Genomic DNA, 27,773 nt, shown 5'->3' on the forward strand with positions numbered 1-27,773 from the left:
ATTACCCACAATCCCGGGCGTGGACGTCATTACCCACAATCCCGGGCGAGGACGTCATTACCCACAATCCCGGGCGTGGACGTCATTACCCACAATCCTGGGTGTGGGATGTCATTACCCACAATCCTGGGCATGGACGTCATTACCCACAATCCCAGGCATGGGATGTCATTACCCACAATCCCGGGCTAGGACATCATTACCCACAATCCCGGGCGAGGACGTCATTACCCACAATCCCGGGCGTGGACGTCATTACCCACAATCCCGGGCGTGGACGTCATTACCCACAATCCCGGGCGTGGACGTCATTACCCACAATCCCGAGCGTGGGACGTCATTACCCACAATCCCAGGCGTGGACGTCATGACCCACAATCCCGGGCGTGGACGTCATTACCCACAATCCCGGGCGTGGAGGTCATTACCCACAATCCCGGGCGTGGAGGTCATTACCCACAATCCCGGGCATGGACGTCATTACCCACAATCCCGGGCGAGGACGTCATTACCCACAATCCCGGTCATGGACGTCATTACCCACAATCCCGGTCGTGGACGTCATTACCGACAATCCCGGGCGTGGACGTCATTACCCACAATCCCGGTCGTGGACGTCATTACCGACAATCCCGGGCGTGGACGTCATTACCCACAATCCCGGGCGTGGACGTCATTACCCACAATCCCGGGCGTGGACGTCATTACACACAATCCCCGGCGTGGACTCCATTACCCACAATCCCCGGCGCTGCCCCCTCGCCCCCCATGATGACAGACACACAGCGCAGCCAATCCGTGGCGAGAGCTCTGTTAGCACCCAGCAGACAGACGGGGGTCGGGGGTCAGGGGTCGGGGGTCGGAGGTCGGGGTGGAGGCAGGGGGATGGCGGGGACGAGCGGGGAGGCCGCGGGTGCGAGTCCAGGCCCCGGGGGTGAAGTGAGTGTCATCCCCCTGCATCCGCTGCGCGCGGGGCGGGACCTGGGGCTTCGTTCTCGGCTGAGATTAGAACTCGGTGTCCATGACCCAGAACGCGGGGCGGCCTGCGGGGGGGGGGGAATCAATAATCAATAATCAATAACGGATAATTAAATAATAGTAATCAATAATCATAAAGGAGAATTAAATAATGATAATCAATAATCATAGACGGTAATTAAAAAATGATCAATAATCATAAAGGGTAATTAAACAATGATAATCAATAATCAAAAAGGATAGTTAAATAATGATAATCAATAAACATAAAGGATAGTTAAATAATGATAATATTCATAAAGGATAATTAAATAGTAATAATAACCATAAAGGATAGTTAAATAATAATAATCAATAATCATTAATGATAATTAAATAATGATAATCATTAATCAACAACGGATAATTAAATAATAATAATCATCAAGGATAGTTCAATGATAATCAATAATCATAAATGGTAATTAAAAATTGATAATCAATAGTCAGAAATGGTAATTAAATAATGATAATCAATAATCATAAAGGATAGTTAAATAATGATAATCAATAATCATAAAGGATAGTTAAATAATGATCATCAATAATCATAAAGGATAGTAAAATAATGATAATCAATAATCATAAAGGATAATTAAGTAATGATAATAATCATTCATGGTAATTAAAAAATAATAATGAAACATAATAATAATAAATAATAAAGTAAGTGAAAATAATAATACATAATAATTAATAATAATTAAAACATGATAAGTGAAAATAATAATAATAATTAATTAAAACATGATAAGTAAAAATGATAATAAATACTAAATAAAACATGATAAGTAAAAGCAATAAATAATTACAACATGGTAAGTAAAAATAATAAGTAATAATTAAAACATGATAGGTAAAAATAATAAATAATTAAAACATGATAAGTAAAAATAATAATGAATAATAATTAAAACATAAGTAAAAATAATAATAAATAATCATTAAAACATGATAAGTAAAAATAATAATAAAAAATAATTAAAACATAAGTAATAATAATAAATAATAATTAAAACACGATAAGTAAAAATAATAATAAATAATAACTAAAACATACTAAGTAAAAATAATAATAAACAACAATTAAAACATAATCAATAATAAATAAATGGGAAAAATTTAAGAAAAAAATAAAAATATAAAAATAATAAACGGGAAAAAAAAGAAAGAATAATTTTAAAAAAAGGAGAAGAAAAAAGGAAAAAATAAAAACAAAAAGGAAAAAAGAAAAACCCAGAATAAATGGATTTTATTGGATTTTATTCGCGGGCCTGCGGGCAGACACCATGGGGGACTGGAGGATAAACAGAATAAATGGATTTTAAGCAGAATAAATGGATTTTAATCAGAATAAATAAGTGGATTTTATTGTATTTTATATAAATTAATGTTGTCAGCGGTTACCTGAGTCGGGCGCGGGCGCGGAGCGCAGGGCGGCCTCCTGCTGGAGCTGGATCTCCTTTAGTGCAAATATCGACGTGGCTGCGGGGGAGAAAACAGAATAATATAAAATAAAAATAAGTTAAATTAAAATAAAATAAAAATAAAATAAGATAAAAATGAGATAAAATAAAAATAAAATGAAATAAAATTAAAATTAAATTACAATAAAATAAAATAAATTAAAATAAAATAATGAAATTAAAACAAAAATAAAATAAAATAAAAAAATAAGACAAAAATGAGATAAAATAAAAATAAATAAAAATAAAATTAAATTAAAATAAAATAAAAATGAAATTAAAATAAAATAAAAAATAAAATATAAAAATCAAAAGTGGAGTCCTGCAACGCTATGGCCTCTCGGAGAATTTCGTACACCAGAGAAGAAAAAAAATAAGGAGAAATAAAAATAAAATAAAAAATAAAAATAGTGGAGTCCTGTGAGGCTATGGACTCTAGGAGAATTTCATATACCGTGGAAGGAAAAAAATAAATAGAATAAAAATAAGATAAAATAAAAATAAAATAAAATTAAAATAAAGATAAAATAAGACAAAATATAATAAAATACAATAAAAAATAAAAATAGTGGAGTCCTGAAACGCTATGGACTGTAGGAGAATTTTGTAAAAAATGTGGAAGGGAAAAAATAAACAAAAAATAAAAAAATGATTAAAAAATTAAAATTAAAAATAATAAATAAAAAATTAAAAAGTGGAAGGTAAAAATAAATAAAAAATAAGAAAATATTAAATAAAAAATGAAAAATGATAAATAAAAAACAAAAAAGATAAATAAATAAAAAATAAAAAAATGGAAGTGAAAAATAAAAATTAAAAAAATAATAAATAATAAAAAATAAAAAAAGTGGAAGGGTAAAAAAATATAAATATATATAAAAAAAATAATAAATAAATAATAAAAAATAAATAAAAATAAAAATAATAAATTATAAAAAATAAAAAAGTGGAAGGGAAATATAAATAAAAAAAAATAAATAAAATAAGAAAAAAATTATAAATCAAAAAAATATTAGATAAATAAAAAATAAAAAATAAATATGAAATAATATTAAATAAATAAAAAATAAAAAATGATTAAAAATAAAATAATAATAAATAATAAAAGTGGAAGTGAAAAAAAATGAAAAATAAAAAAATAATAAATAAATTAAAAAAAAACAATAAATCAATAAAAATAAAACAATAATCAATCGATAAAAGATCAGGACGGACTGTCGGGAAGCTGGTGGATCCGCTCGCCCAGGCTGAGGAAGAAGTCGTGTCGCATGGCGGCGTCCGCGGAGATCCGGTGTCGGCCCTCGAACTACAGGGGGGAGATAATATATAAATATAAATAATAATCGAAATAATAAATAACAATAAATAATACACAATAATAAATAATAAATATAAATAAATGATAATAAAAAGTAATAATCAAAATATATGATGAATAATACATAAAAATAAATAATAAACAATAATGAAAATAAATGATAATAAATAAAAACAAATAAATATAAACAATAAATAAAAGAAAATAATAAATAACATAATAATGAAAATAAATGATAAATAATAAAAATAAATAAATAATAATGAAAATAAGTAATAAATAATTAAAATAAATAATAATAAAAATAAATGATAAATAATAAATAAATAATAATAAGAATAAATGATATCAAATAAAATATATAATAATAAAAATAAATAATAAACAAAAATAAACAATAATGAAAATAAAAAACAAATGAAAATAATTAAAAATAAATAATAAAAATAAAGGATGAATAATAAGTAAAATAAATAATAATGAAAATAAATAATTAATAATAATAATAATAATTAATAATAAGTAATAATAATAATGAAAAAACTGCGTGGGAGAGAGTAGATGGGTCCCTAATAAATAAAAATAAATAAATATGAAACCCAAATACTGCACACATAATAAATATAAAATCAGAATATTATGTACATAATGAATAAATATAAAATCAGAATATCGTACACATAATGAATAAATATAAAGTCAGAAAATTTTACACCTAATAAATATAAAAACAGAATATCGTATACATAATAAATAAGTATAAATTCAGAATACTGCGTATATAATAAATAAATATAAAATCAGAATATTGCGTATATAATAAATAAACATAAAAATTAGAATATTGTATACATAATGAATAAATGTGAAATTAGAATATCGCATGCATAATTAAGGTAATATCAGAATATCGCATACATAATAAACACCCGCCCTCACCTGCAGCAGCTTGGACAGGAGGTCGGCGCCGTCGCCGTCGAGCCTGATAGGAAGAAAAGGGGGCGGTGCCCATGACCCCCTGACCCCACACCCGGGGACCCCCGAAACCGCAGTCCCCGCAAATCCCGGGGCCCCCGGAAACTGCCGTTTCCCCCCCACACCCCGGGGACCCAGAAACCGCCATTCCCCCCGCACCCTGGGGACACCGAAACTGCCATCCCGCCTGCCCGTGGGCCCCCGAAACCGCCGTTCCCCCAACACCCTGGGGACCCCGAAACTGCCATCCCCTCACATCCTGGGGCCCCCCGAAACCGCCATTCCCCCCACACTCCGGGGAACCCTGAAACTGCCATTCCCCCACACCCCGGGGATCCCTGAAACCACCATCACACCCCAGGGACCCCCGAAACCGCCGTTTCCCCCACACACCCTGGGGACCCAAGAATCCGCCGTCCCCCCACACCCCGGGGACGCTTGAAACCGCCATTTCCAACACACCCCGGGGACCCAAAAACCGCCATTCCCCCCATACCCTGGGGACCCCTGAAACTGCCATTCCCCCCATACCCTGGGGCCCCCAGAAACCGCTGTCCAACACACCCCAGGGCCCCCCGAAATCACCGTCTCCCCACATCCCGGGGAACCAGAAACCACCATTCGCCCCACGCCCCGGGGACCCCCGAAACTGCCGTCACACCCCGGGGCCCCCTGAAACCGCCATTCCCCCAACACCCCTGGGACAACGAAACCGTCAGTCCCCCCACACCCCGGGGCCCCCTGAAACCGCCGTCCCGCCCGCCAGCCTCAGCGGGGCCCCCCGAAACCACTGTCCGGCCAACCGAAACAGCCATCCCGCCGTCTCGCCTCCTTGGGGACCCCCGAAACCGCCGTCCCGGCCACCCTCCTCACCGTGGCGCGTGGCTGAGCAGCGCCTCCGCGTGGTACTTGGGGTAGTTGTGGGTGCGAAACTCCTCGTTGGAGAGGATGCCAGGCCAGGTCTCCTCCGTCGGCGTGCCTGGGGGATGGGCGGGCGCGGGTTCGAGTCCACCCGGTCGGCCCAAAGCCATCCCCCTGCCTCAGCTCCTCCCACGTCGGCCATCCCCAGCCTCAGCTCCTCCTCCACGTACTCAGTCATCCCCCTGTCTCAGCTCCTCCTCCACGTCCTCAGTCATCCCCCTGTCTCAGCTCCTCCTCCACGTCCTCAGTCATCCCCCTGTCTCAGCTCCTCCTCCACGTCCTCAGTCATCCCCCTGTCTCAGCTCCTCCTCCACGTCCTCAGTCATCCCCCTGTCTCAGCTCCTCCTCCACGTCCTCAGTCATCCCCCTGTCTCAGCTCCTCCTCCATGTCCTCAGTCATCCCCCTGTCTCAGCTCCTCCATGTCCTCAGTCATCCCCCTGTCTCAGCTCCTCCTCCACGTCCTCAGTCATCCCCCTGTCTCAGCTCCTCCACGTCCTCAGTCATCCCCCTGTCTCAGCTCCTCCTCCACGTCCTCAGTCATCCTCCTGTCTCAGCTCCTCCTCCACGTCCGCAGTCATCCCCCTGTCTCAGCTCCTCCTCCACGTCCTCAGTCATCCCCCTGTCTCAGCTGCTCCTCCACATCCTCAGTCATCCCCCTGTCTCAGCTCCTCCTCCACGTCCTCAGTCATCCCCCTGTCTCAGCTCCTCCACGTCCTCAGTCATCCCCCTGTCTCAGCTCCTCCTCCACGTCCTCAGTCATCCCCCTGCCTTAGCTCCTCCTCCACGTCCTCAGTCGTCCCCCTGTCTCAGCTCCTCCACGTCCTCAGTCATCCCCCTGTCTCAGCTCCTCCACGTCCTCAGTCATCCCCCTGTCTCAGCTCCTCCTCCACGTCCTCAGTCATCCCCGTCTCAGCTCCTCCTCCACGTCCTCAGTCATCCTCCTGTCTCAGCTCCCCCCTTTGGTCATCCCCCTGCCTCAGTTCCCCATCCCCACTGTGGTCATCCCCCCGCCTCAGCTCCCCCGCCCACACTGGTCATCCCCCTGCCTCAGCTCTCACCCAGCACCCGGAAGATGAAGTGCAGCTGCTCCTCCACGGTGGAGCCGGGAAACAGCGGGCGGCCGGTGGCCATCTCGTAGAAGATGCAGCCCACGCCCCTGCACGGCATCGTGGGTAGAGAACACGGCATCGTGGGTAGAGAGCAGGGCATCGTGGGTAGAGCAGGGCATCGTGGGTAGAGCAGGGCATTGTGGGTAGAGAGCAGGGCATCGTGGGTAGAGCAGGGCATTGTGGGTAGGGGAGAGCAAGGCACTGTGGGTAGAGAGCAAGGCCTCATGGGTAGGGGGGAGAGCAGGGCATCGTGGGTAGGGGGAGGAGAGCAGGGCATCGTGGGTAGGGGGAGGAGAGCAGGGCATCGTGTGTAGGGGAGAGCAAGGGATTGTGGGTAGGGGGGAGAGCAAGAGATCGTGGGTAGGGGAGAGCAAGGCATCATGGGTAGGGGAGAGCAGGGCATCTTGGGTAGGGGAGAATGGCATCGTGAGTATGGGAGAGCAGGGAATCATGGGTAGAGAGCAAGGCATCGTGGGTAGGGGGAGAGCAAGGCATCGTGGGTAGGGGAGGAGAGCAGGGCATCGTGGGTAGGGGAGGAGAGCAGGGCATCGTGGGTAGGGGAGAGCAGGGCATTGTGGGTAGGGGGAGAGCTGGGCATCTTGGGTAGGGGAGAATGGCATCGTGAGTATGGGAGAGCAGGGCATCGTGGGTAGAGAGCAAGGCATCGTGGGTAGGGGGAGAGCAAGGCATCGTGGGTAGGGGAGGAGAGCAGGGCATCGTGGGTAGGGGGAGAGCAAGGCATCGTGGGTAGGGGAGGAGAGCAGGGCATCGTGGGTAGGGGGAGAGCAAGGCATCCTGGGTAATGGGGAGAGCAAGGCATCATGGGTAGGGGAGAGAAGGGCATCGTGGGTAGGGGAGAGCAGGGCATTGTCGGTAGGGGGAGAGCTGGGCATCGTGGGTAGGGGAGAGCAAGGGATTGTGGGTCGGGGAGAGAAGGGCATTGTGGGTAGGGGCGAGAGCAAGGGATTGTGGGTAGGGGGAGGAGAGCAAGGCATCGTGGGTAGGGGAGAGCTGGGCATCGTGGGTAGGGGAGAGCAGGGCATTGTGGGTAGGGGGAGAGCGGGGCATCGTTGGTAGGGGAGAGCAAAGGATTGTGTGTAGGGGAGAGCAGGGCATCATGGGTAGGGCGAGAGCAGGGCATCGTGGGTAGGGGGAGAGCAAGGCATCGTGGGTAGGGGAGGAGAGCAGGGCATCGTGGGTAGGGGAGGAGAGCAGGGCATCGTGGGTAGGGGGAGAGCAGGGCATCGTGTGTAGGGGAGTGCAAGGCATCGTGGGTAGGGGAGCAGGGCATCATGAATAGGGGGAGAGCAAGGCATCGTGGGTAGGAGAGGAGAGCAGGGCATCGTGGGTAGGGGACAGAAGGGCATCATGGGTAGGGGAGAGCAGGGCATCGTGGGTAGGGGGAGAGCAAGGGATTGTGGGTAGGGGGAGGAGAGCAAGGCATCGTGGGTAGGGGGAGAGCAAGGTATCGTCGGTAGGGGGAGAGCAAGGCATCCTGGGTAGTGGGGAGAGCAAGGCATCATGGGTAGGGGAGAGAAGGGCATCGTGGGTAGGGGAGAGCAGGGCATTGTCGGTAGGGGGAGAGCTGGGCATCGTGGGTAGGGGAGAGCAAGGGATTGTGGGTCGGGGAGAGAAGGGCATCGTGGGTAGGGGCGAGAGCAAGGTATTGTGGGTAGGGGGAGGAGAGCAAGGCATCGTGGGTAGGGGAGAGCTGGGCATCGTGGGTAGGGGAGAGCAGGGCATTGTGGGTAGGGGGAGAGCGGGGCATCGTTGGTAGGGGAGAGCAAAGGATTGTGTGTAGGGGAGAGCAGGGCATCATGGGTAGGGCGAGAGCAGGGCATCGTGGGTAGGGGGAGAGCAAGGCATTGTGGGTAGGAGAGAGCAAGGCATCGTGGGTAGGGGAGAGCAGGGCATCGTGGGTAGGGGGAGAGCAAGGCATCATGGGTAGGGGGACAGCAAGGCATCGTGGGTAGGGGGAGAGCAAGGCATCGTGGGTAGAGGGAGAGCAGGGCATCGTGGGTAGGGGGAGAGCAAGGCATCGTGGGTAGGGGAGAGCAAGGGATCGTGGGTAGGGGTGTAGGGGAGCAAGGGATCGTGGGTAGGGGAGCAAGGGATTGTGGGTAGGGGAGCAAGGGATCGTGGGTAACCCGCCCCCTCACCAGAGGTCGATGGGGGTCGAGTACTCGGTGGCGCCCAGCAGCACGTCGGGGTGGCGTGGAGAGCAAGGCATTGTGGGTAGGGGAGAGAGAGCAAGGCATCGTGGGTAGGGGGGAGAGCAAGGGATTGTGGGTAGGGAGGAGAGCAAGGCATCATGGGTAGCCCCGCCCCCTCACCAGCGGTCGATCGGTGTCGAGTACTCGGTGGCGCCCAGCAGCACGTCAGGGGGGCGGTACCACAGGGTCACGACCTCGTGCGAGTACGTCTTCGTGGGGATCGACTTCGCTCGTGCCAGGCCTGCAGGGATCCGGGTTCGAGTCCCCGGGGGGGATGATAAATATGAAATTATAATATCATATCCATAATAAATATAAAATTATAATATCATATCCCTTATAAATATACAAAATTATAATAATATCGTGTCCGTCATAAATATACAAAATTATAATAACATTGTGTCCGTAATAGATATACAAAATTATAGTAATATAGTGTCCGTCATAAATATATAAAATTATAATAATATCGTGTCCGTCATAAATATAAAATTATAATATCATGTCCGTCATTAATATAAAATTATAATATTGTGTCCATAATAGATATAAAATTATAATATCGTGTCCGTCATTAATATAAAACTATAACAATTTGTACCCATAATAAATATAAAATTATAGTATTGTGTCCGTAATAAATATAAAATTGTAATATTGTGTCCGTCATTAATATGAAATTCTAATATCGTATCCGTAATAGTTATAAAATTATAACATTGTGTCCGTAATAGATATAAAATTAGAATATCGTGTCCGTAATTAATATAAAATTAGAATATCTTGTCCGTAATGAATATAAAATTAGAATAATATTGTGTCCGTCATAAATATAAAATTATAATATCGTGTCCGTAATAGATATAAAATTATAATAATATCGTGTCCGTAATACATATAAAATTATAATAATATCGTGTCTGTAATAGATATAAAATTATAATAATATCGTGTCCGTCATAGATATAAAATTATAATATCGTGTCCGTATTAAATATAAAATTATAATATTGTGTCTGTCATGAATATAAAATTATAATATCGTGTCCGTAATTAATATAAAATTATAGTATCGTGTCCGTAATGAATATAAAATTATAATATCGTATCCGTCATAAATATAAAATTATAATATTGTATCCATAATAAATATAGAATTATAATATAGTGTCTGTCATAAATATAAAATTATAGTATCGTGTCCGTAATTAATATGCAAAATTATAATAATATTGTATTTGCCATAAATATAAAATTGTAATATAGTGTCTGTCATAAATATAAAATTATAATATCGTGTCCATCATAAATATAAAATTATAATATCGTGTCCATAATAAATATAAAATTAGAATATTGTATCCGTAATAAATATATAATTATAATATTGTCCGTCATAAATATAAAATTATAATATAGTGTCTGTTATAAATATAAAGTTAGAATATTGTATTCATAATAGACAAATAGAAAGAGAATTAGAATATTGTATACATAACGGATAAATATAAAAATTAGAACATTGTACACATCATGAATAAATAGATAAATATGAAAATTAGAATACTGGATACATCCTGAATAGTGTGCACATAATAAATAGATATGAAAATTAGAATATTGTGTGCATAATAAATAGGTTTAAAAATTAGAATATTATACATATGATGAATTAATATAAAAATTAGAATATTGTACACCTAATAAATAAATATAAAAATTAGAGTATTGTATACATAATAAATATAAAAATTAGACTATCGCACACATGATAAATAGATATAAAAATTATAATATTGCACACATATAATATGGCATGCATATTAAATAGATATAAAATCAGAATACCGCAGGCATAATTAATATAAATTAAATACCGCATGCATGATTAATATAAGATTAGAATGCCGCATGCATGATTAATATAAAATTAGAATATTGCGTCCATGATAAATAAACATAAAAATTAGAATATTGCATGCATATTAAGTAGAAATAAATTAGAATGCTGCGTGCATACGTAACACAAAATTAGAATACTACGTGCATAATTATTATAAATTAGAACACCGCATACATAATTGATATAAGATTAGAATACCGCATACACAATCAACATAAAATTAGAATACTGCATGCATAATTAATATAAAATTAGAATACCGCACGCATGATTGATATGAGATCAGAATACCACATGCATAATTAACATAAAATTAGAATGCTGCATGCATAATTGCTATAAAATTAGCATATTGCATGCATGATTAACGTAAAATTAGCATATCGGTGCCGGGCCACGGTACCGAAGTCGGCCAGCTTGAGCTCGCCGCACTCGCTGAGCAGCAGGTTCTGCGGCTTGAGGTCGCGGTGCAGCACCTTCTGGCGGTGACAGTACGCCAGCCCGCGGAGCAGCTGGAACAGGAACAGCTGCGGGTGCCCAGAAAAATATCATCATTTTAGGGTGCAAAAAATATCATCATTTGTGGGTGCAAAAAAACAGCATTTGTGGGTGCAAAAAATATCATTTTAGGGTGCAAAAATATCATCATTTTAGGGTGCAAAAAATATCATCATTTTAGGGTGCAAAAAATCAGCATTTTTGGGTGAAAAAAATCATCATTTTTGGGTGAAAAAAATCATCATTTTGGGGAGAAAAACATCATTTTGGGGAGAAAAACATCAGTTTTGGGTACATAAAATCATTTTTGGGTGCAAAAAAAATCATCATTATTGGGTGCAAAAAAACCCATCATTTTTGGGTGCAAAAAAATCATCATTTTTGGGTGCAAAAAAACCATCATTTTTGGGTGCAAACAATCATCATTTTTGGGTGCAAAAAATCATCATTTTTGTATGAAAAAAAATCAGCATTTTTGGGTGCAAAAAACCATCATTTTTGGGAGAAAAACGTTTTGGGGAGAAAACCATCATTTTTGGGGGAAAAACATTTTTGGGTGCAAAAAAACATTTTTGGGAGAAAAACATTTTTGGGTGCAAAAAAAATCATTTTTGGGTGCAAAAAACCATCATTTTTGGGTGCAAAAAACCATCATTTTTGGGGAAAAACATTTTTGGGTGCAAAAAACCATCATTTTTGGGTGCAAAAATACCCATCATTTTTAGGTGCAAAAAACCATCAGTTTTGGGTGTAAAGAAACATCATTTTTGGGAGCAAACCATCATTTTTGGGTGCAAAATATCATTTTTGGGTGCAAAAAAACATCATTTTGGGGATAAAAACATCATTTTTGGGGGAAAATCATTTTTTGGGGGAAAATGTCATTTTTGGGGAAAAACATCATTTTTGGGGGAAAAACATCATCTTTGGGTGCAAAAAATCTTCATTTTTGGGAGAAAAACATCATTTTTGGGAGAAAACATCGTTTTTTGGGGAAAAACATTGTTTTGGGGGAAAAACATTTTGGGGGAAAAACATCATTTTTGAAGGAAAAACATCATTTTTGAGGGAAAAACATCATCTTGGGGGAAAAACATCATTTTGTGGAGAAAAACATGATTTTGGGGAGAAAAACATCATTTTTTGGGGAAAAACATCATTTTTGGGGAAAAACATGATTTTTGGGGAAAAACATCATTTTGGGGTGCAAAAAACATTTTGGGGAGGAAAACATTTTTGGGGAAAAACATCATTTTTGAGGGAAAACATCGTTTTTGGGATAAAAACCGTCATTTTTGGGGAAAAACATCGTTTTTGGGATAAAAACCGTCATTTTTGGGGAAAAACATCGTTTTTGGGGTGAAAACATTGTTTTGGGGGGAACATCGTTTTGGGGGGAAAAGTCATTTTGGGGGGAAAACGTCGTTTTTGGGGACCCCGCCCCCCGCCGTCCCCCCCGCCCCCACCTTGATGTTGTGCGCGTTGATGACGTTGCCGCAGTCGTCCAGGTACTGCTTCAGGTCCTTGTCCTGGGGGCACAGGGGGGAAACTGAGGCACGGGCCCCTGGGGAATCTCCCATCACCCCCCGGGGCCGCGCCGTGACCCCCGACCCGAACGCAAGGGCCCCTGGGAAATCTCCCATCACCCCCCGGGGCCGTGACCCCCGACCCACCCACCTGCGAGGGCTCCTGGGAAATCTCCCATCACCCCCCGGGGCCGCGACCCCTGACCCCCAACCCACCCGCGAGGGCCCCTGGGAAATCTCCCATCACCCCCCGGGCCCAGGGCACAAGGAGGGGAAACCAAGGCACGGGCCCCTGGGAAGTCTCCCATCACCCCCCGGGGCCGCGACCCCTGACCCCCAACCCGCCCGCGAGGGCCCCTGGGAAATCTCACATCACCCCCTGGGGCCAGGGCACAACGGAGGGGAAACCGAGGCACGGGCCCCTGGGAAATCTCCCATCACCCCCCGGGGCCGCGACCCCCGACCCGCCCGCGAGGGCTCCTGGGAAAACTCCCATGACCCCCCCCCCCGGGGCCGCGCCGTGACCCCCGACCCCTGACCTTACCAGGTACGGGGGCACAACGGGGAGAAACCGAGGCACGGGCCCCTGGGAAATCTCCCATCACCCCCCGGGGCCACGACCCCCGACCCCCGACCTCCGACCCCCGTGACCTGCCGTGACCCCCGACCTTACCAGGTACTTGAAGACGAGGGTGAGGGACTTGTCGGTGTGGATGATGTCGTGGAGCGTGACGATGTTGGCGTGCTTGAGGTCCTTGAGCAGGGACACTGCGGGGGCAGGCGCGGGCGATATTCCGATTTTCATATTTATTTATTATGTATGCGATATTCTGATTTTATATATAATTATCATGTGCACGATATCTGATTTTTATGTCTATCATGTGCGCGATATTCTGATTTTATATCTAATTATCATGTGCACGATATTCTGATTTTTATATCTATCATGTGCGCGATATTCTGATTTTCATATTTATTTATTATATATACGATATTCTGATTTTTATATTTATTTATTATATATGCATTATTCTGATTTTTATATCTATCATGTGCACGATATTCTGATTTCTATCATGTGCGCGATATTCTGATTTTTATATTTATTTATTATATATACGATATTCTGATTTTTATATTTATCATGTATGCAATATTCTGATTTTATATCTATCATGTGCACAATATTTTGATTTTTATATTTATTATGTGCACGATATTCTGATTTTCATATTTATTTATTATATATGCATTATTCTGATTTTATATTTATCATGTATGCAATATTCTGATTCTTATATTTATTATGTGCACAGTATTCTGATTTTTATATTTATTATGTGCACAATATTCTGATTTTTATATTTATTATGTACGCAATATTCTGATTTTCATATTTATTTATTATATATGCATTATTCTGATTTTTATATCTATCATGTGGATGATATTCTGATTTTTTATATCTATCATGTACGCAATATTCTGATTTTTATATTTATTATGTACGCAATATACTATTTTTATGTTTATTTATTATGCATGAAATATTTTAATTTTTATATTTATCTATCATGTGCACAATATTCTAATTTTTATATCTATTTATGATGTATGCAACATTCTAATTTTTATATTTATTATGCGTACAACATTCTAATTTTTACATTAATTTATTATGTATGCAATATTCCGATGTTATATTTATTTATTATGCATGCAATATTCTAATTTTTACATTTATTATGTGTGCAATATTCTAATTTTTATATTTATTTACTATTCATACAATATTCTAATTTTATATTTATTATGTATGCAATATTCTAATTTTTACATTTATTATGTGTACAATATTCTGATTTTTATATCTATCATGTACACGATATTCTAATTTTTTAATATTCTAATTTTTAAATTTATTTATTATGTATACAATATTTTAATTTTTGTATTTATTTATTATGCGTGCAATATTCTAATTTTATATTTATCTATCAATCATGTACACGACATTCTGATTTTTATATCTATCATGTGCACGATATTCTGATTTTCATATTTATCATGTGCACGATATTCTGATTTTTATGTCTATTATGCATGCAATATCCTAATTTTATATTTGTCTATTATGTATACAATATTCTAATTTTATGTTTATTATGTATGCAATATTCTAATTTTTATATTTATCTATCAAACATGTGCACGATATTCTGATTTTTATATCTATCATGTGCACGATATTCTGATTTTTATATCTATCATGTGCACGATATTCTAATTTTTTTAATATTCTAATTTTTATATTTATTGATTATGCATGCAATACTCTAATTTATATATTTATCATGTACGCAATATTCTAATTTTTATATTTAATTTTCATGTACACGATATTCTGATTTTTATATTTATCTATCTACTATGTATACAATATTCTAATTTTTATATTTATTTATTATGCATGCAATATTCTAATTTTATATTTATTATGTACACGATATTCTAATTTTTATATTTGATTATCATGTGCACAATATTCTGATTTTTATGTCTGTTATGCATCCAATATCCTAATTTTCATATCTATTTATCATGTACACAATATTCTAATTTTTATATTTATTATGTACGCAATATTATTTATCTATTGTGTATACAATATGCTAATTTTTATATTTATTTATTATGTATACAATGCACTAATGTTTATATTTATTTATTCATTATGGATACAATATTCTGATTTTTATATTTCTTTATTCATTATGGATACAATATTATAATTTTTATATTTATTTATTTATTGTGGATACAGGGCAGGAGTGAGACCCCTCGTCTATCTCAATAAAGACAAGAGCCGGGTGCTGAGTTCAAGTCCAGCCTGGCCTGCAAGAGCGAGTTCCAGGATGGGAACCCAATGCCACAGAGAAACCCTGTCTACAAAAATATCAAAATAAATTAATAAATAAAAACAAATAAATAATGATAAGAACCACACAGGGGCTGGAGGGGCGGCTCAGTGGTTAGAGCGCCGCCTGCTCGGCCCCGGGTCCCGAGTTCGAGTCCCGGCCACCCCAGGGCGGCTCAGCGCCAAGGTCACAGGGTTGGGCGCCCTCTGCTGGAATGCAGGCATACAGACAGAATATTGTGTACATAATAAATCAATATAAAATTAGAATATTGTATACATAATAAATAAGTATAAAAATTAGAGTATTGTCTGCATAATAAATAAATGTAAAATTAGAGTATTGTATGCATAATAAATAAATATAAAAATTAGAATATTGCATACATGAATGCAGGCATACAGACAGAATATTGTGTACATAATAAATCAATATAAAATTAGAATATTGTATACATAATAAATAAGTATAAAAATTAGAGTATTGTCTGCATAATAAATAAATGTAAAATTAGAGTATTGTATGCATAATAAATAAATATAAAAATTAGAATATTGCATACATAATAAATAAATATAAAATTAGAATATTGTATGCATAATAAGTAAATATAAAATTAGAGTATTGTATACACAATAAATATAAAAATTAGAATATAGTATACATGATAAATAAATACTAAAATTAGAGTATTGTATCCATGATAAATAAATATAAAAATTAGAATATTGTATATATAATAAATATAAAAATTAGAATATTTTATACCTAATATATAGATTTAAAATTATAGTATTGTATATATAGTAAATAAATATAAAAATTAGAATATTGTATACTTAATAAATCAATATAAAAATTAGAATATTGTATACATGATAAATAAATGTAAAAATTAGAATATTGTATCTGTGATAAATAAATATAAAAATTAGAATATTGTATGCATGATAAATAAATAAATCTTTAAGGAAGGATAAACCTGGCAGGCGTGGTCCACACTGGTTAGATCCGGTCTGATCCAGTTGGACCCAGTTTTGAAACTGTCTACACTTGTTTTATCCAGTTTGATCCGGTCTGATGCAGTTGGATCCGGTTTAGAACCTGTCTACACTTGTTACATCCAGCCTGAACCGTTTTCATCTGGTCTGATCCGGTTTCGAACCAGTCTGATCTGGTCTGATTCAGTTGGATCCGGTTCTGAACCTGTCCACACTGATCACAGAGACGTCTCAGACGGGGGCGGGGGAGGGAAATGGGAGGTGGAGGAGGCGGAAATATTTAATAAATAAATAAATTAAAAAAATCAATCAACCAATAAAAAATAAATAAAAAATTAAAAAATAAAATTCAGGAGGCGGCGGTGGGGGGAAAAAGACAGAAATCTTTAATTAATAAATAAATAATAAATAAAAATAAAAATAAATAAAAATATCCTAGTGGCGGTGTGCCACGAAGTCAGGAACGTCTAAGACGGGGTTTGCGACAAAAAAATAAATAAATAAATAAATAAAGAAAGAAAGAAAGAAAGAAAGAAAGAATAAAATAAAATTCAGGAGGCGGCGGCGGTGGGGAAGAGACAGAAATCTTTAATCAATACATAAATAAATAAATAAGTAAATAAATAGAAATAAAAAAAAATTAAAAATATCCTAGAGGCAGTGTGCCACGGAGTCAAGAACGTCTAAGATGGGTTTGCAAAAACAAATAAGTAAATAAATAAATAAATTAATTAATTAATATAAATAATATTAATAAATAAATAAATAAAAATTAAAAAAATAAAAATATCCTAGAGACAGTGTGCCACGGAGTCAAGAACGTCTAAGACGGGTTTGCAATAAATAAATAAATTAATTAATATAAATAAATAATTAATATAAATAAATAATAAATAAATAAATAAAAATTAAAAAAAAATAAACTAAAAAATAAAATAAAATAAAATTTGGGAGGCGGCGGCGGCGGCCAGGAAGAGACAGACATCTTTAATAAATACATAAGTGAAAAATAAATAAGTGAATAAAAAATTAAAAAAAAATATCCTTCCGGCGGTGGTGTGCCACGGGCTTACAATAAATAAATAAATAAATAAAAAATAAAATTCGGGAGGTGGTAGTGGTGGGGAAGAGACAAATCTTTAATAAATAAATAAATAAATAAATAAATAAATATTAAAAAAAAAATAAAAATATCCTAGAGACAGTGTGCCGCGGAGTCAAGAACGTCTAAGATGGGGCTTGCAATAAATAAATAAATAAATAAATGAATGAATGAATAAACAAATAAATAATAAATATTAAATAAAAATAAATAAGAACAATAAACAAATAATAAAAATAAAAAATAAAAATCAATCGATAAATAAAAATAAATAAATAAAAAGCAATAAATTAATAAATGAATAATAAATAAAAATAAATAAAAATAATTAATAAATCAATAAATAAATAATAAATATAAATAAATAAATAAAAACAATAAACAAATAAATAAATAAAAATAAAAAATAAATAAAAATCAATCGATAAATAAAAATAAATAAATAAAAAATAATTGGTAAATTAATAAATAAATAATAAATAAAAATAAATAAATAAAAACAATAAACAAATAAATAAAAATAAAGAATAAATAAAAATCAATCGACACATAAAAATAAATAAATAAAAAATAATAAATTAAGAAATAAATAATGGATAAAAATAAATAAATAAAAAATAAATAATAAATCAGTAAATAATAAGTAAAGATAAATAAATAAAAACAATAAACAAATAAGTAAAAATAAAAAATAAACAAAAATCAATCAATCAATAAAATAAATGAATAAAAAACAATAAATTAATGAATAAATAATGAATAAAAATTAATAAATAAAAATAATTAATAAATTAATAAGTAAATAATAAATAAAAATAAATCAATAAAAATAATTAATAAATAATAAATAATAAATAAATAAATAAATAATAAATATAAATAAATAAATGAAAATTATGTAAGTGAATAATTAATTAATAAATTAATAAATAAAAATGAATAAAAATAAAAAAATTAATAAATTAATAAATAAATAATAAGTAAAAATAAACCAGAAATTATATAAATTCAGGCGGGCCGCGTACCTTCCCGTATGGCCGTGCAGGGTGCGCCTTCCTCGTGCTCCAGCCGGATCTCCTTGAGCGCCACCAGGTTGTCGGTCAGCTTGCTCCGGCCTTTGTAGACAGTGGCGTAGGTGCCCTGGGCCGCGCAGGGTGGACAACCGCGGAGGGAGGGGGTTAAACCGATTTATTTTATTACGGATTCTCTGCCTCCTCCCCGCCGTTTTTTAAAATTTATTAAAAAAAATGAAAAATAAATAAATTTATTTATTCAGGACGTCTGCCTCCTCCCCGCCTTTTCTTTTTATTTATAAAAAAAATAAAAAAAATAAATTTATTCATTCGGGATGTCTGCCTCCTCCCCGCCTTTTTTTAAAAAAATTATTAAAAAAAATCCAAAAACATAAATTTATTTATGAAGGATTTCTGCCTCCTCCCCGCCTTTCCTTTTTTTTTTTAAAAAAAATTTGTAAAATAAAATAAAATATATTTATTTATTTAAGGATTTCTGCCTCCTCCCCGCATTTTCTTTTTTTTTTTAAAAAAATTATTTATAAAAAATAAAAATAAATAAATTTATTTATTCAGGACTTAACAGCCAACCTGAAAGCTCTAGAAAAAAAAGAAGCAGACTCACCTAGGAGAAGTAGAAGACTGGAAATAATCAAAATGAGGGCTGAAATCAACAAAATAGAAACACAGAAAACAATACAAAAAAATCAATGAAACAAAAAGCTGGTTCCTGGAGAAAATCAACAAGATTGACAAACCACTATCCAAGCTAATCAAACGGCAGAGAGAGAATTTGCAAATTAATAAGATCAGAAATGAAAAGGGGGACATAACCACAGACACAGAGGAAATTCAGAGAATCATTAGATCTTACTACAAAAGCCTATATGCCACAAAATTGGAAAATGTAAAGGAAATGGATACTTTTTTAGATAAATATTATATACCAAAGTTAAATCAGGACCTGGTGAACAATCTAAATAGACCTGTTTTTCGCGAAGAATTAAAAGAGGTTATCAAAAACCTCCCTACCAAAAAAAGCCCAGGACCAGATGGTTTCAATGCGGAATTCTACCAGATCTTCCAAGAAGATCTAATACCTATACTCCTTAATGTATTCCACAAGATAGAAACAGAAGGGTCATTACCAAACTCCTTTTATGAAGCCACAATTACTCTGATACCAAAACCACTCAAAGACTCAACCAGGAAAGAGAACTACAGGCCAATCTCACTCATGAATATCGACGCAAAAATCTTCAAAAAAATACTGGCAAATCGAATCCAAGAACACATCCGAAAAATTATCCATTATGATCAAGTAGGCTTCATTCCTGAGATGCAGGGCTGGTTCAACATACGAAAATCTATCAATGTAATCCAGCATATAAATAAACTGAAAGAAAAAAACCATATGATCATTTCATTAGATGCTGAAAAAGCATTTGACAAAATTCAACATCCATTTATGTTAAAAGTCTTGGAGAGATTAGGGATACAAGGGTCATACCTAAATATAATAAAAGCTATATACAGCAAGCCGACAGCTAACATCAAATTAAACGGAGAGAAACTCAAAGCCAACCCACTTAACTCAGGAACACGACAAGGCTGTCCACTCTCCCCATACCTCTTCAATATAGTGCTTGAAGTTCTAGCAATAGCAATAAGACAACATAATGGAATCAAGGGGATTCGAATTGGAAAGGAAGAAGTTAAACTTTCGTTATTTGCAGATGATATGATAGTGTACATAAGCGACCCCAAAAACTCCACCAAAGAACTCCTACAGCTGATAAACAGCTTTAGTAATGTGGCAGGATACAAGATCAACTCCAAAAAATCAGTCGCCCTCTTATACACAAAGGATATGGAAGCAGAGAGGGAAATCAGAGAAGCTTCACCATTCACAATAGCCAAAAACAGCATAAAATATCTTGGGGTACATCTAACCAAGGAAGTGAAAGATCTATTTGACAAGAACTTTAAGGCATTGAAGAAAGAAATTGAAGAGGATACCAAAAAATGGATGGACCTCCCTTGCTCTTGGATTGGGAGGATCAACATAGTAAAAATGGCAATTCTACCAAAGGCTATTTATAGATTCAATGCAATCCCCATCAAGATCCCATCAAAATTCTTCACAGATCTGGAGAGGACAATAATCAACTTTATATGGAAAAACAAAAAACCCAGGATAGCCAAAACAATCCTATACAATAAAGGATCTTCTGGAGGCATTAACATCCCTGACTTCAAACTCTATTACAGAGCTACAGTAATGAAAACAGTGTGGTACTGGCATAAAAACAGAGAAGTCGACCAATGGAATCGTATAGAAGACCCGGATTTTATCCCACAAACCTATGAACACCTGATTTTCGATAAAGGAGCTAAAAGTATAAAATGGAAGAAAGAAAGCATCTTCAACAAATGGTGCTGGCACAACTGGATGTCATCTTGTAGAAGAATGAAAATAGACCCTTATCTATCACCGTGCACAAAACTCAAGTCCAAATGGATTAAAGACCTCAATATCAGCCCGAACACACTGAACCTGATAGAAGAGAAAGTGGGAAGTACCCTACAGGAGCTGGGCACAGGAGATCGCTTCCTATGTATAACCCCAGAAGCACAGACATTAAGGGCAACATTGAATAAATGGGACCTACTTAAACTGAGAAGCTTCTGTAAAGCAAAGGACATAGTCAATAAGACACAAAGGCAACCTACTGATTGGGAGAAGATCTTCACCAACCCCACAACAGACAAAGGTCTGATCTCCAAAATATATAAAGAACTCAAGAAACTAGACTTTAAAATGCTAATTAACCCAATTAAAAAATGGGGCACTGAACTGAACAGAGAATTCTCAGCAGAGGAAGTTCAAATGGCCAAAAGACACTTAAAGTCGTGCTCAACTTCCTTAGCAATCAGGGAAATGCAAATCAAAACAACTTTGAGATATCATCTTACACCTGTCAGAATGGCTAAAGTCAAAAACACCAAGGATAACCTTTGCTGGAGAGGCTGTGGAGGAACGGGTACCCTCATCCATTGCTGGTGGGAATGCCATCTTGTGCAACCACTGTGGAAGTCAGTGTTTCGGTTTCTCAGGAAATTCGGGATCAACTTACCCCTGGACCCAGCAATACCACTCCTGGGAATATACCCAAGAGATGCTCTATCATATGACAAAAGCATTTGTTCAACTATGTTCATAGCAGTATTATTTGTAATATCCAGAACCTGGAAACAACCTAGATGCCCTTCAATGGAAGAATGGATGAAGAAAGTATGGAATATATACACGCTAGTGTACTACGCTGCGGTAAAAAACAATGACTTCTCGAATTTTGCAGGCAAATGGATGGAAATAGAAAACACTATCCTGAGTGAGGTGTCCCAGACCCAAAAAGATGAACATGGGATGTACTCGCTCATAATTGGTTTCTAGCCATAAATTAGGGCCACGGAGTCTACAATAGGTGAACCTAAAGAAGCTAAGTAAGAAGGTGAACCCAAGGAAAAACATATAGTTATCCTCTTGGCTAAGGGAAGTAGACCCAATTGCTGGGGAGAAAATTAGGATCTTGGGGGTGGGGTGGGATGGGGGTAAGGGGAGATGGGGAGAGAAAAGGTAGAAGGGAAGGAGGGGGGATTTGGGGAATCAGGAGAATTGGGATAAAGGAAAGGTGGATAGGGGAGCACGGAACCACAATTCTTAGTTAAGGGAACCACTTTAGGGTGAGCAAGAGATTTGACCCTAGAGGGGCTCCCAAGTGCCCAAGATGAGGTTCCCAGTTAGTTCCTTGGGTAGCTGAGGATTGGGAACCTGAAATGACCCTATCCGAGAGCAATACTGACGAATATCTTGCATATCATCATAGAACCTTCATCTGGTGATGGATGGAGACAGAGACAGAGACCCACACTGGAGCACTGGACTGAGCTCCCAAGGTCCCAATGAGGAGCAGAAGGAGGGAGAACATGAGCAAAGAAGTCGGGACCACGAGGCGTGCACCCACCCACTGAGACAGTGGAGCTGATCTACTGGGAGCTCACCAAGGCCAGCTGGACTATGACCGAAAAAGCATGGGATAAAACCGGACTCTCTGAACATGGCGAACAATGAGGGCTGATGAGACGCCAAGGACAATGGCACGGGGTTTTGATCCTACTTAATGTGCTGGCTTTGTGGAAGCCTAGCCAGTTTGGATGTTCACCTTCCTAGATATGGACGGAGGGGGGAGGACCTAGGACTTACCACAGGGCAGGGAACCTGGACTGCTCTGTGGACTGGAGAGGGAGGGGGAGAGGAGTGGGGGGAGGGGAGAAGGGTGGGAGGAGGGGGAGAAGGGTGGGAGGAGGGGGAGGGAAATGGGAGGCTGGGAGGAGCTGGAAACTTGTTTTTTGTTTATGTTTTTATTTCTTCTTTTCTTAATAAAAAAAAATTATTAAAAAAAATTATTTATAAAAAATAAAAATAAATAAATTTATTTATTCATGATTTCTGCCTCCTCCCCGCCTTTTCTTTTTTTTTAAAAATTATAAAATGAAATAAAATAAATTTATTTATTTAAGAATGTCTGCCTCCTCCCCGCCTTTTCTTTTTATTTATAAAAAAAAATAAAAAAAAACTAAATTTATTTCTTTATTCAGGATTTCTGCCTCCTCCCTTCCCTTTCTTTTTTTTAAGTTATAAAATAAAATAAAATAAAATAAATTTATTTATTTAAGGATTTCTGCCTCCTCCCCGCATTTTCTTTTTTTAAAAAAAAATTATTTATAAAAAATAAAAATAAATAAATTTATTTATTCAGGATGTCTGCCTCCTCCCTGCCTTTTCTTTTAAAATTTATTTATAAAAAAAATAAAAAATAAATAAATTTATTTATTTATTCAAGATGTCTGCCTCCTTCCTGCCTTTTTATAAATTTATTCATAAAAAAATTATTTATTTATTCAGGATTTCTGTCTCCTCCCAGCCTTTTCTTTTTTTTTATTATAAAATAAAATAAAATAAAATAAATTTATTTATTTAAGAATGTCTGCCTCCTCCCCGCCTTTCCTTTTTTTAAATTTATTTATAAAAAACTAAATTTATTTATTTATTCAGGATGTCTGCCCCCTCCCCTCCTTTTCTTTTTTTTAAATTATAAAATAAAATAAAATAAATTTATTTATTTAAGAATGTCTGCCTCCTCCCCGCCTTTTCTTTTAAAATTTATTTATAAAAAAAATAAAAAAAACTAAATTTATTTCTTTATTCAGGATGTCTGCCCCCTCCCCGCCTTTTCTTTTTTTTTTAAATTATAAAATGAAATTTATTTATTTAAGGATGTCTGCCTCCTCCCCGCCTTTCCTTTTTTAAAAAGAATTATTTATAAGAAATAAAAATAAATAAATTTATTTATTCAGGATGTCTACCCCCTCCCCGCCTTTCCTTTTTTTTTAATTATGAAATAAACATAAAATAAATTGATTTATTTAAGAATTGAGGCCCTCACCTCGCCCAGCTTGTCCAGCTTGATGTGGGTCTCCAGCTTCCCGAAGCCGATCTCCGACTGCAGCGGGGGGGGGGGGGGGGGGGGGGGGGGGGGGGGGGAGGGGGGATGTGCTGAAGCCGGGGAGGGGGGGAATAAATTATTAAATATTAAATATTAATTATTAAATTAATTAAACCGCTCACCAGGCTGACCCTGCGCAGGCGCCGGCTGAGCGGCTTGTCGAAGATGGGGCTGTGGAGCATCAGCTTCTCCAGGTAGCCCTCGGGCAGCCGGATGTCGGTGGGCAGCGACAGGCGCTTGTTGATGTCCTGGGTGATGAAAAATAAAGGAATTAAAAATAAAGAGATTAAAAAATAAAAGAAATTAAAAATGAAGAGAGGGCGGCTCAGTGGTTAGCGCGGCGGCGCCTTCTCCCCCCCAAGGGGTCAAGAGTTCGAGTCCCGGGCAGCTCAGGAACCGGCTGCAGGCGTGAGGGTGTAAATATAAAATTAGAATATTGTATGAATAATAAATATAAAAATTAGAGTATTGTGTGCATAATAAATAAGTATAAAATTAGAATATGTACGGAAAATAAAAATTAGAATATCGCATGCATAATAAATAAATAACTATAAAAATTAGAATATTGCACATATAATAAATAACTGTAAAAATTAGAATATTGCACATATAATAAATAACTGTAAAAATTAGAATATTGCATGCATAACATATAAATATAAAATTAGAATATTGCACACATAATGAATAAATAAAATTAAAATATGGCATGCAAAATTAATAAACATAAAATTAGAATATTGCATGCATAATGAATAAACATGAAAAATTAGAATGCTGCATGCATGATGAATGCATAAATATAAGAATTGGAATACTGCACACATAATAAACATAAAATTAGAATATTGAATGCATGATAAATATAAAATTAGAATATTGCACGCATAATAAATAATTGTAGAAATTAGAATATTGCATGCGGTATGCATAATGCATATAAAATTAGAATATTGAATGCATAATAAATATAAAGTGAGAATATTGTATGTATGATGAATATAAAATTAGAATATTGCACACATAATGAATGAACATAAAATTAGAGTATTGCATACATGATTAACATAAAATTAGAATATTGCATACACAATAAATATAAATTAGAATATTGCATGCATAATTAACATAATATTGGAATATTGCATGCATAATTAATATAAAATTAGAGCATTGCATGCATAATTAATATAAAATTGGAATGTTGCATGCATAATAAACACAGGCCCCACACCTTGGTGGAGATCTTGCGCGGCTGGTGGCTGCGCGTGCGCACTTTCACGGGCGACTGCACCTCGTCGGAGGAGGTGGCGGAGGCCTGTTCGCTCTCGCCGTCCGACTCCATCTTGGTGTCCTCGTGGACGATCTCTGCGGATCAATAAATATAAAAAAATCAGAATATGGCATGTGTGATCAATAAATATAAAAAAATCAGAATATGTGTCCATGATCAATAAATATAAAAAAATCAGAATATTGCATGCATGCACAATAAATATAAAAATTAGAATATTGCATGCATACACAATAAACATAAAATTAGAATATTGCACGCATAATAAACATAAAAATTAGAATACTGCCTACATAATAAATAAATAAAAGATTTATTTATAAAGGAAATGGACTGTATACATAATAAATAAATATAAAATTAGAATATTGCATGCATAATCAATATAAAATTAGAATACTTTATGCATACACAATAAACATAACAATTAGAATATTGCACACATACACAATAAATATAAAAATTAGAATACTGCACGCATAGACAATAAATATAAAATTAGTATATTGCATGCACAATAAACATAAAATTAGAATATTGCATGCATAATAAATATAGAATTAGGGTATTGTGTACATCATAAATAAATATAGAAATTAGAATATTGTGTGCATAATAAATAAATATAAAATTAGGGTATTGTGTGCATGATAAATAAATATAGAATTAGGATATGGTGTACATAATAAATAAATATAGAATTAGGATATTATGTACATAATAAATAAAAATAAAATTAGAATATTTCATACATAATAAACATAAAATTAGAATACTGCACGCATACACAATAAACATAAAATTAGAATATTGCATGCATAATGAATATAAAATTAGAATATTTTGTATATTATATTTCATATATTATTAATAATGAAATCTGTACCTGGCGCGGAGCTGAGCGGGCCCCTATCGGGGTGCAGGTCCCCAGGAACCCCGCGGGATGGGGTGGTGGTCACCGCCCCCGGGTCCCTGCCTCCCTCCGGCTCGGCGTTGGCGGCATCGGCGGATCCATTGCTCCTGTCTGGGCCCCGCCCCCCGCGGCCCCCGATTGGCTCTTCCACGGCGGCCGCTCTGCTGCTCTTGTCTGGGCCCCGCCCCCCGCGGAGGGTGACGGACAGCTGCCGCTTGATCTTCTTCATCCGGTCCATGGCCGCCTGGGCGGGGCACAGGGGAGGGGTCAGGGGTCAGGGTGGGCGTCGGCATGCAGTATTCTAATTATCATGTTTATTACTTATGCAATATTCTAATTTTATGTATAATATGCATGTGATATTCTAATTATCATGTTTATTACGTATGCAATATTCTAATTTCATGTATGATATGCATGTGATATTCTAATTATCATGTTCATTACATATGCAATATTCTAATTTCATGTATGATATGCACGCAATATTCTAATGATCATGTTTATTACGTATGCAATATTCTAATCCATGTATGATATGCACGCGATATTCTAATTATCATGTAAATTACGTATGCAATATTCTAATTTTATGTATGATATGCATGCGATATTCTAATTATCATGTTTATTACGTGTGCAATATTCTAATTTCATATTTATTCATTATGTATGCATGCGATATCCTGATTTTTATATCTATTATGTGTGCATATCCTAACTTTCATATCTATTCATTATGTAGGCAATGACCTAATTATCATATTTATTATGTATGCATGCGATATTCTAATTATTATATTTATTATGTATTCATGCGATATCCTATCCTAATTTTTAGATCTATTTATTATGTGTGCATATGCAAATTTTTATATCAGTTTTACGTAGGCAATATCCTAATTTTTATATTTATTGTGTATACATGCGATATCCTAATTATTATATTTATGATGTATGCGTGCGATATTCTAATTTTTATATTTATTGTGTATGCATGTGATAT

At 36.7% G+C, this 27,773-nt stretch overlaps 1 protein-coding gene across 1 annotated transcript; it reads right to left on the bottom strand.

Annotated features, from left to right (window-relative positions):
* Nucleotides 1-801: 801 nt before the first annotated feature.
* Nucleotides 802-27,011, bottom strand: LOC121444414 (cyclin-dependent kinase 16-like). The gene is made up of 15 exons (XM_041646224.1): nt 26,741-27,011; nt 25,795-25,928; nt 24,680-24,805; nt 24,498-24,554; nt 19,000-19,114; nt 13,624-13,718; nt 12,891-12,953; nt 11,330-11,453; nt 9,141-9,261; nt 6,757-6,854; nt 5,650-5,755; nt 4,741-4,783; nt 3,699-3,789; nt 2,425-2,502; nt 802-1,043 (listed from the first exon to the last, which is right to left on the bottom strand). Exons 1-15 carry the CDS (start codon nt 27,003-27,005, stop codon nt 1,006-1,008), a joined length of 1,554 nt encoding a protein of 517 aa, XP_041502158.1. The 5' UTR covers nt 27,006-27,011; the 3' UTR covers nt 802-1,005.
* Between the last annotated feature and the right edge of the window lie 762 nt (nt 27,012-27,773).

Source organism: Microtus oregoni, unplaced genomic scaffold (genome assembly GCF_018167655.1).
Source record: "Microtus oregoni isolate MIOR12 unplaced genomic scaffold, Mior012 000123F_ref0000434, whole genome shotgun sequence".
In the NCBI taxonomy this organism is placed as follows: domain Eukaryota; kingdom Metazoa; phylum Chordata; class Mammalia; order Rodentia; family Cricetidae; genus Microtus; species Microtus oregoni.

Coding starts and splice junctions, on each gene's coding strand:
- LOC121444414 (XM_041646224.1), bottom strand. CDS start 27,005: ATGGACCGGATGAAGAAGATCAAGCGGCAGCTGTCCGTCACCCTCCGC. Junction 24,806..25,794: donor CGCGCAAGATCTCCACCAAG/GTGTGGGGCCTG, acceptor TTCATCACCCAG/GACATCAACAAGCGCCTGTC. Junction 11,454..12,890: donor TCAACGCGCACAACATCAAG/GTGGGGGCGGGG, acceptor GGGCACCCGCAG/CTGTTCCTGTTCCAGCTGCT.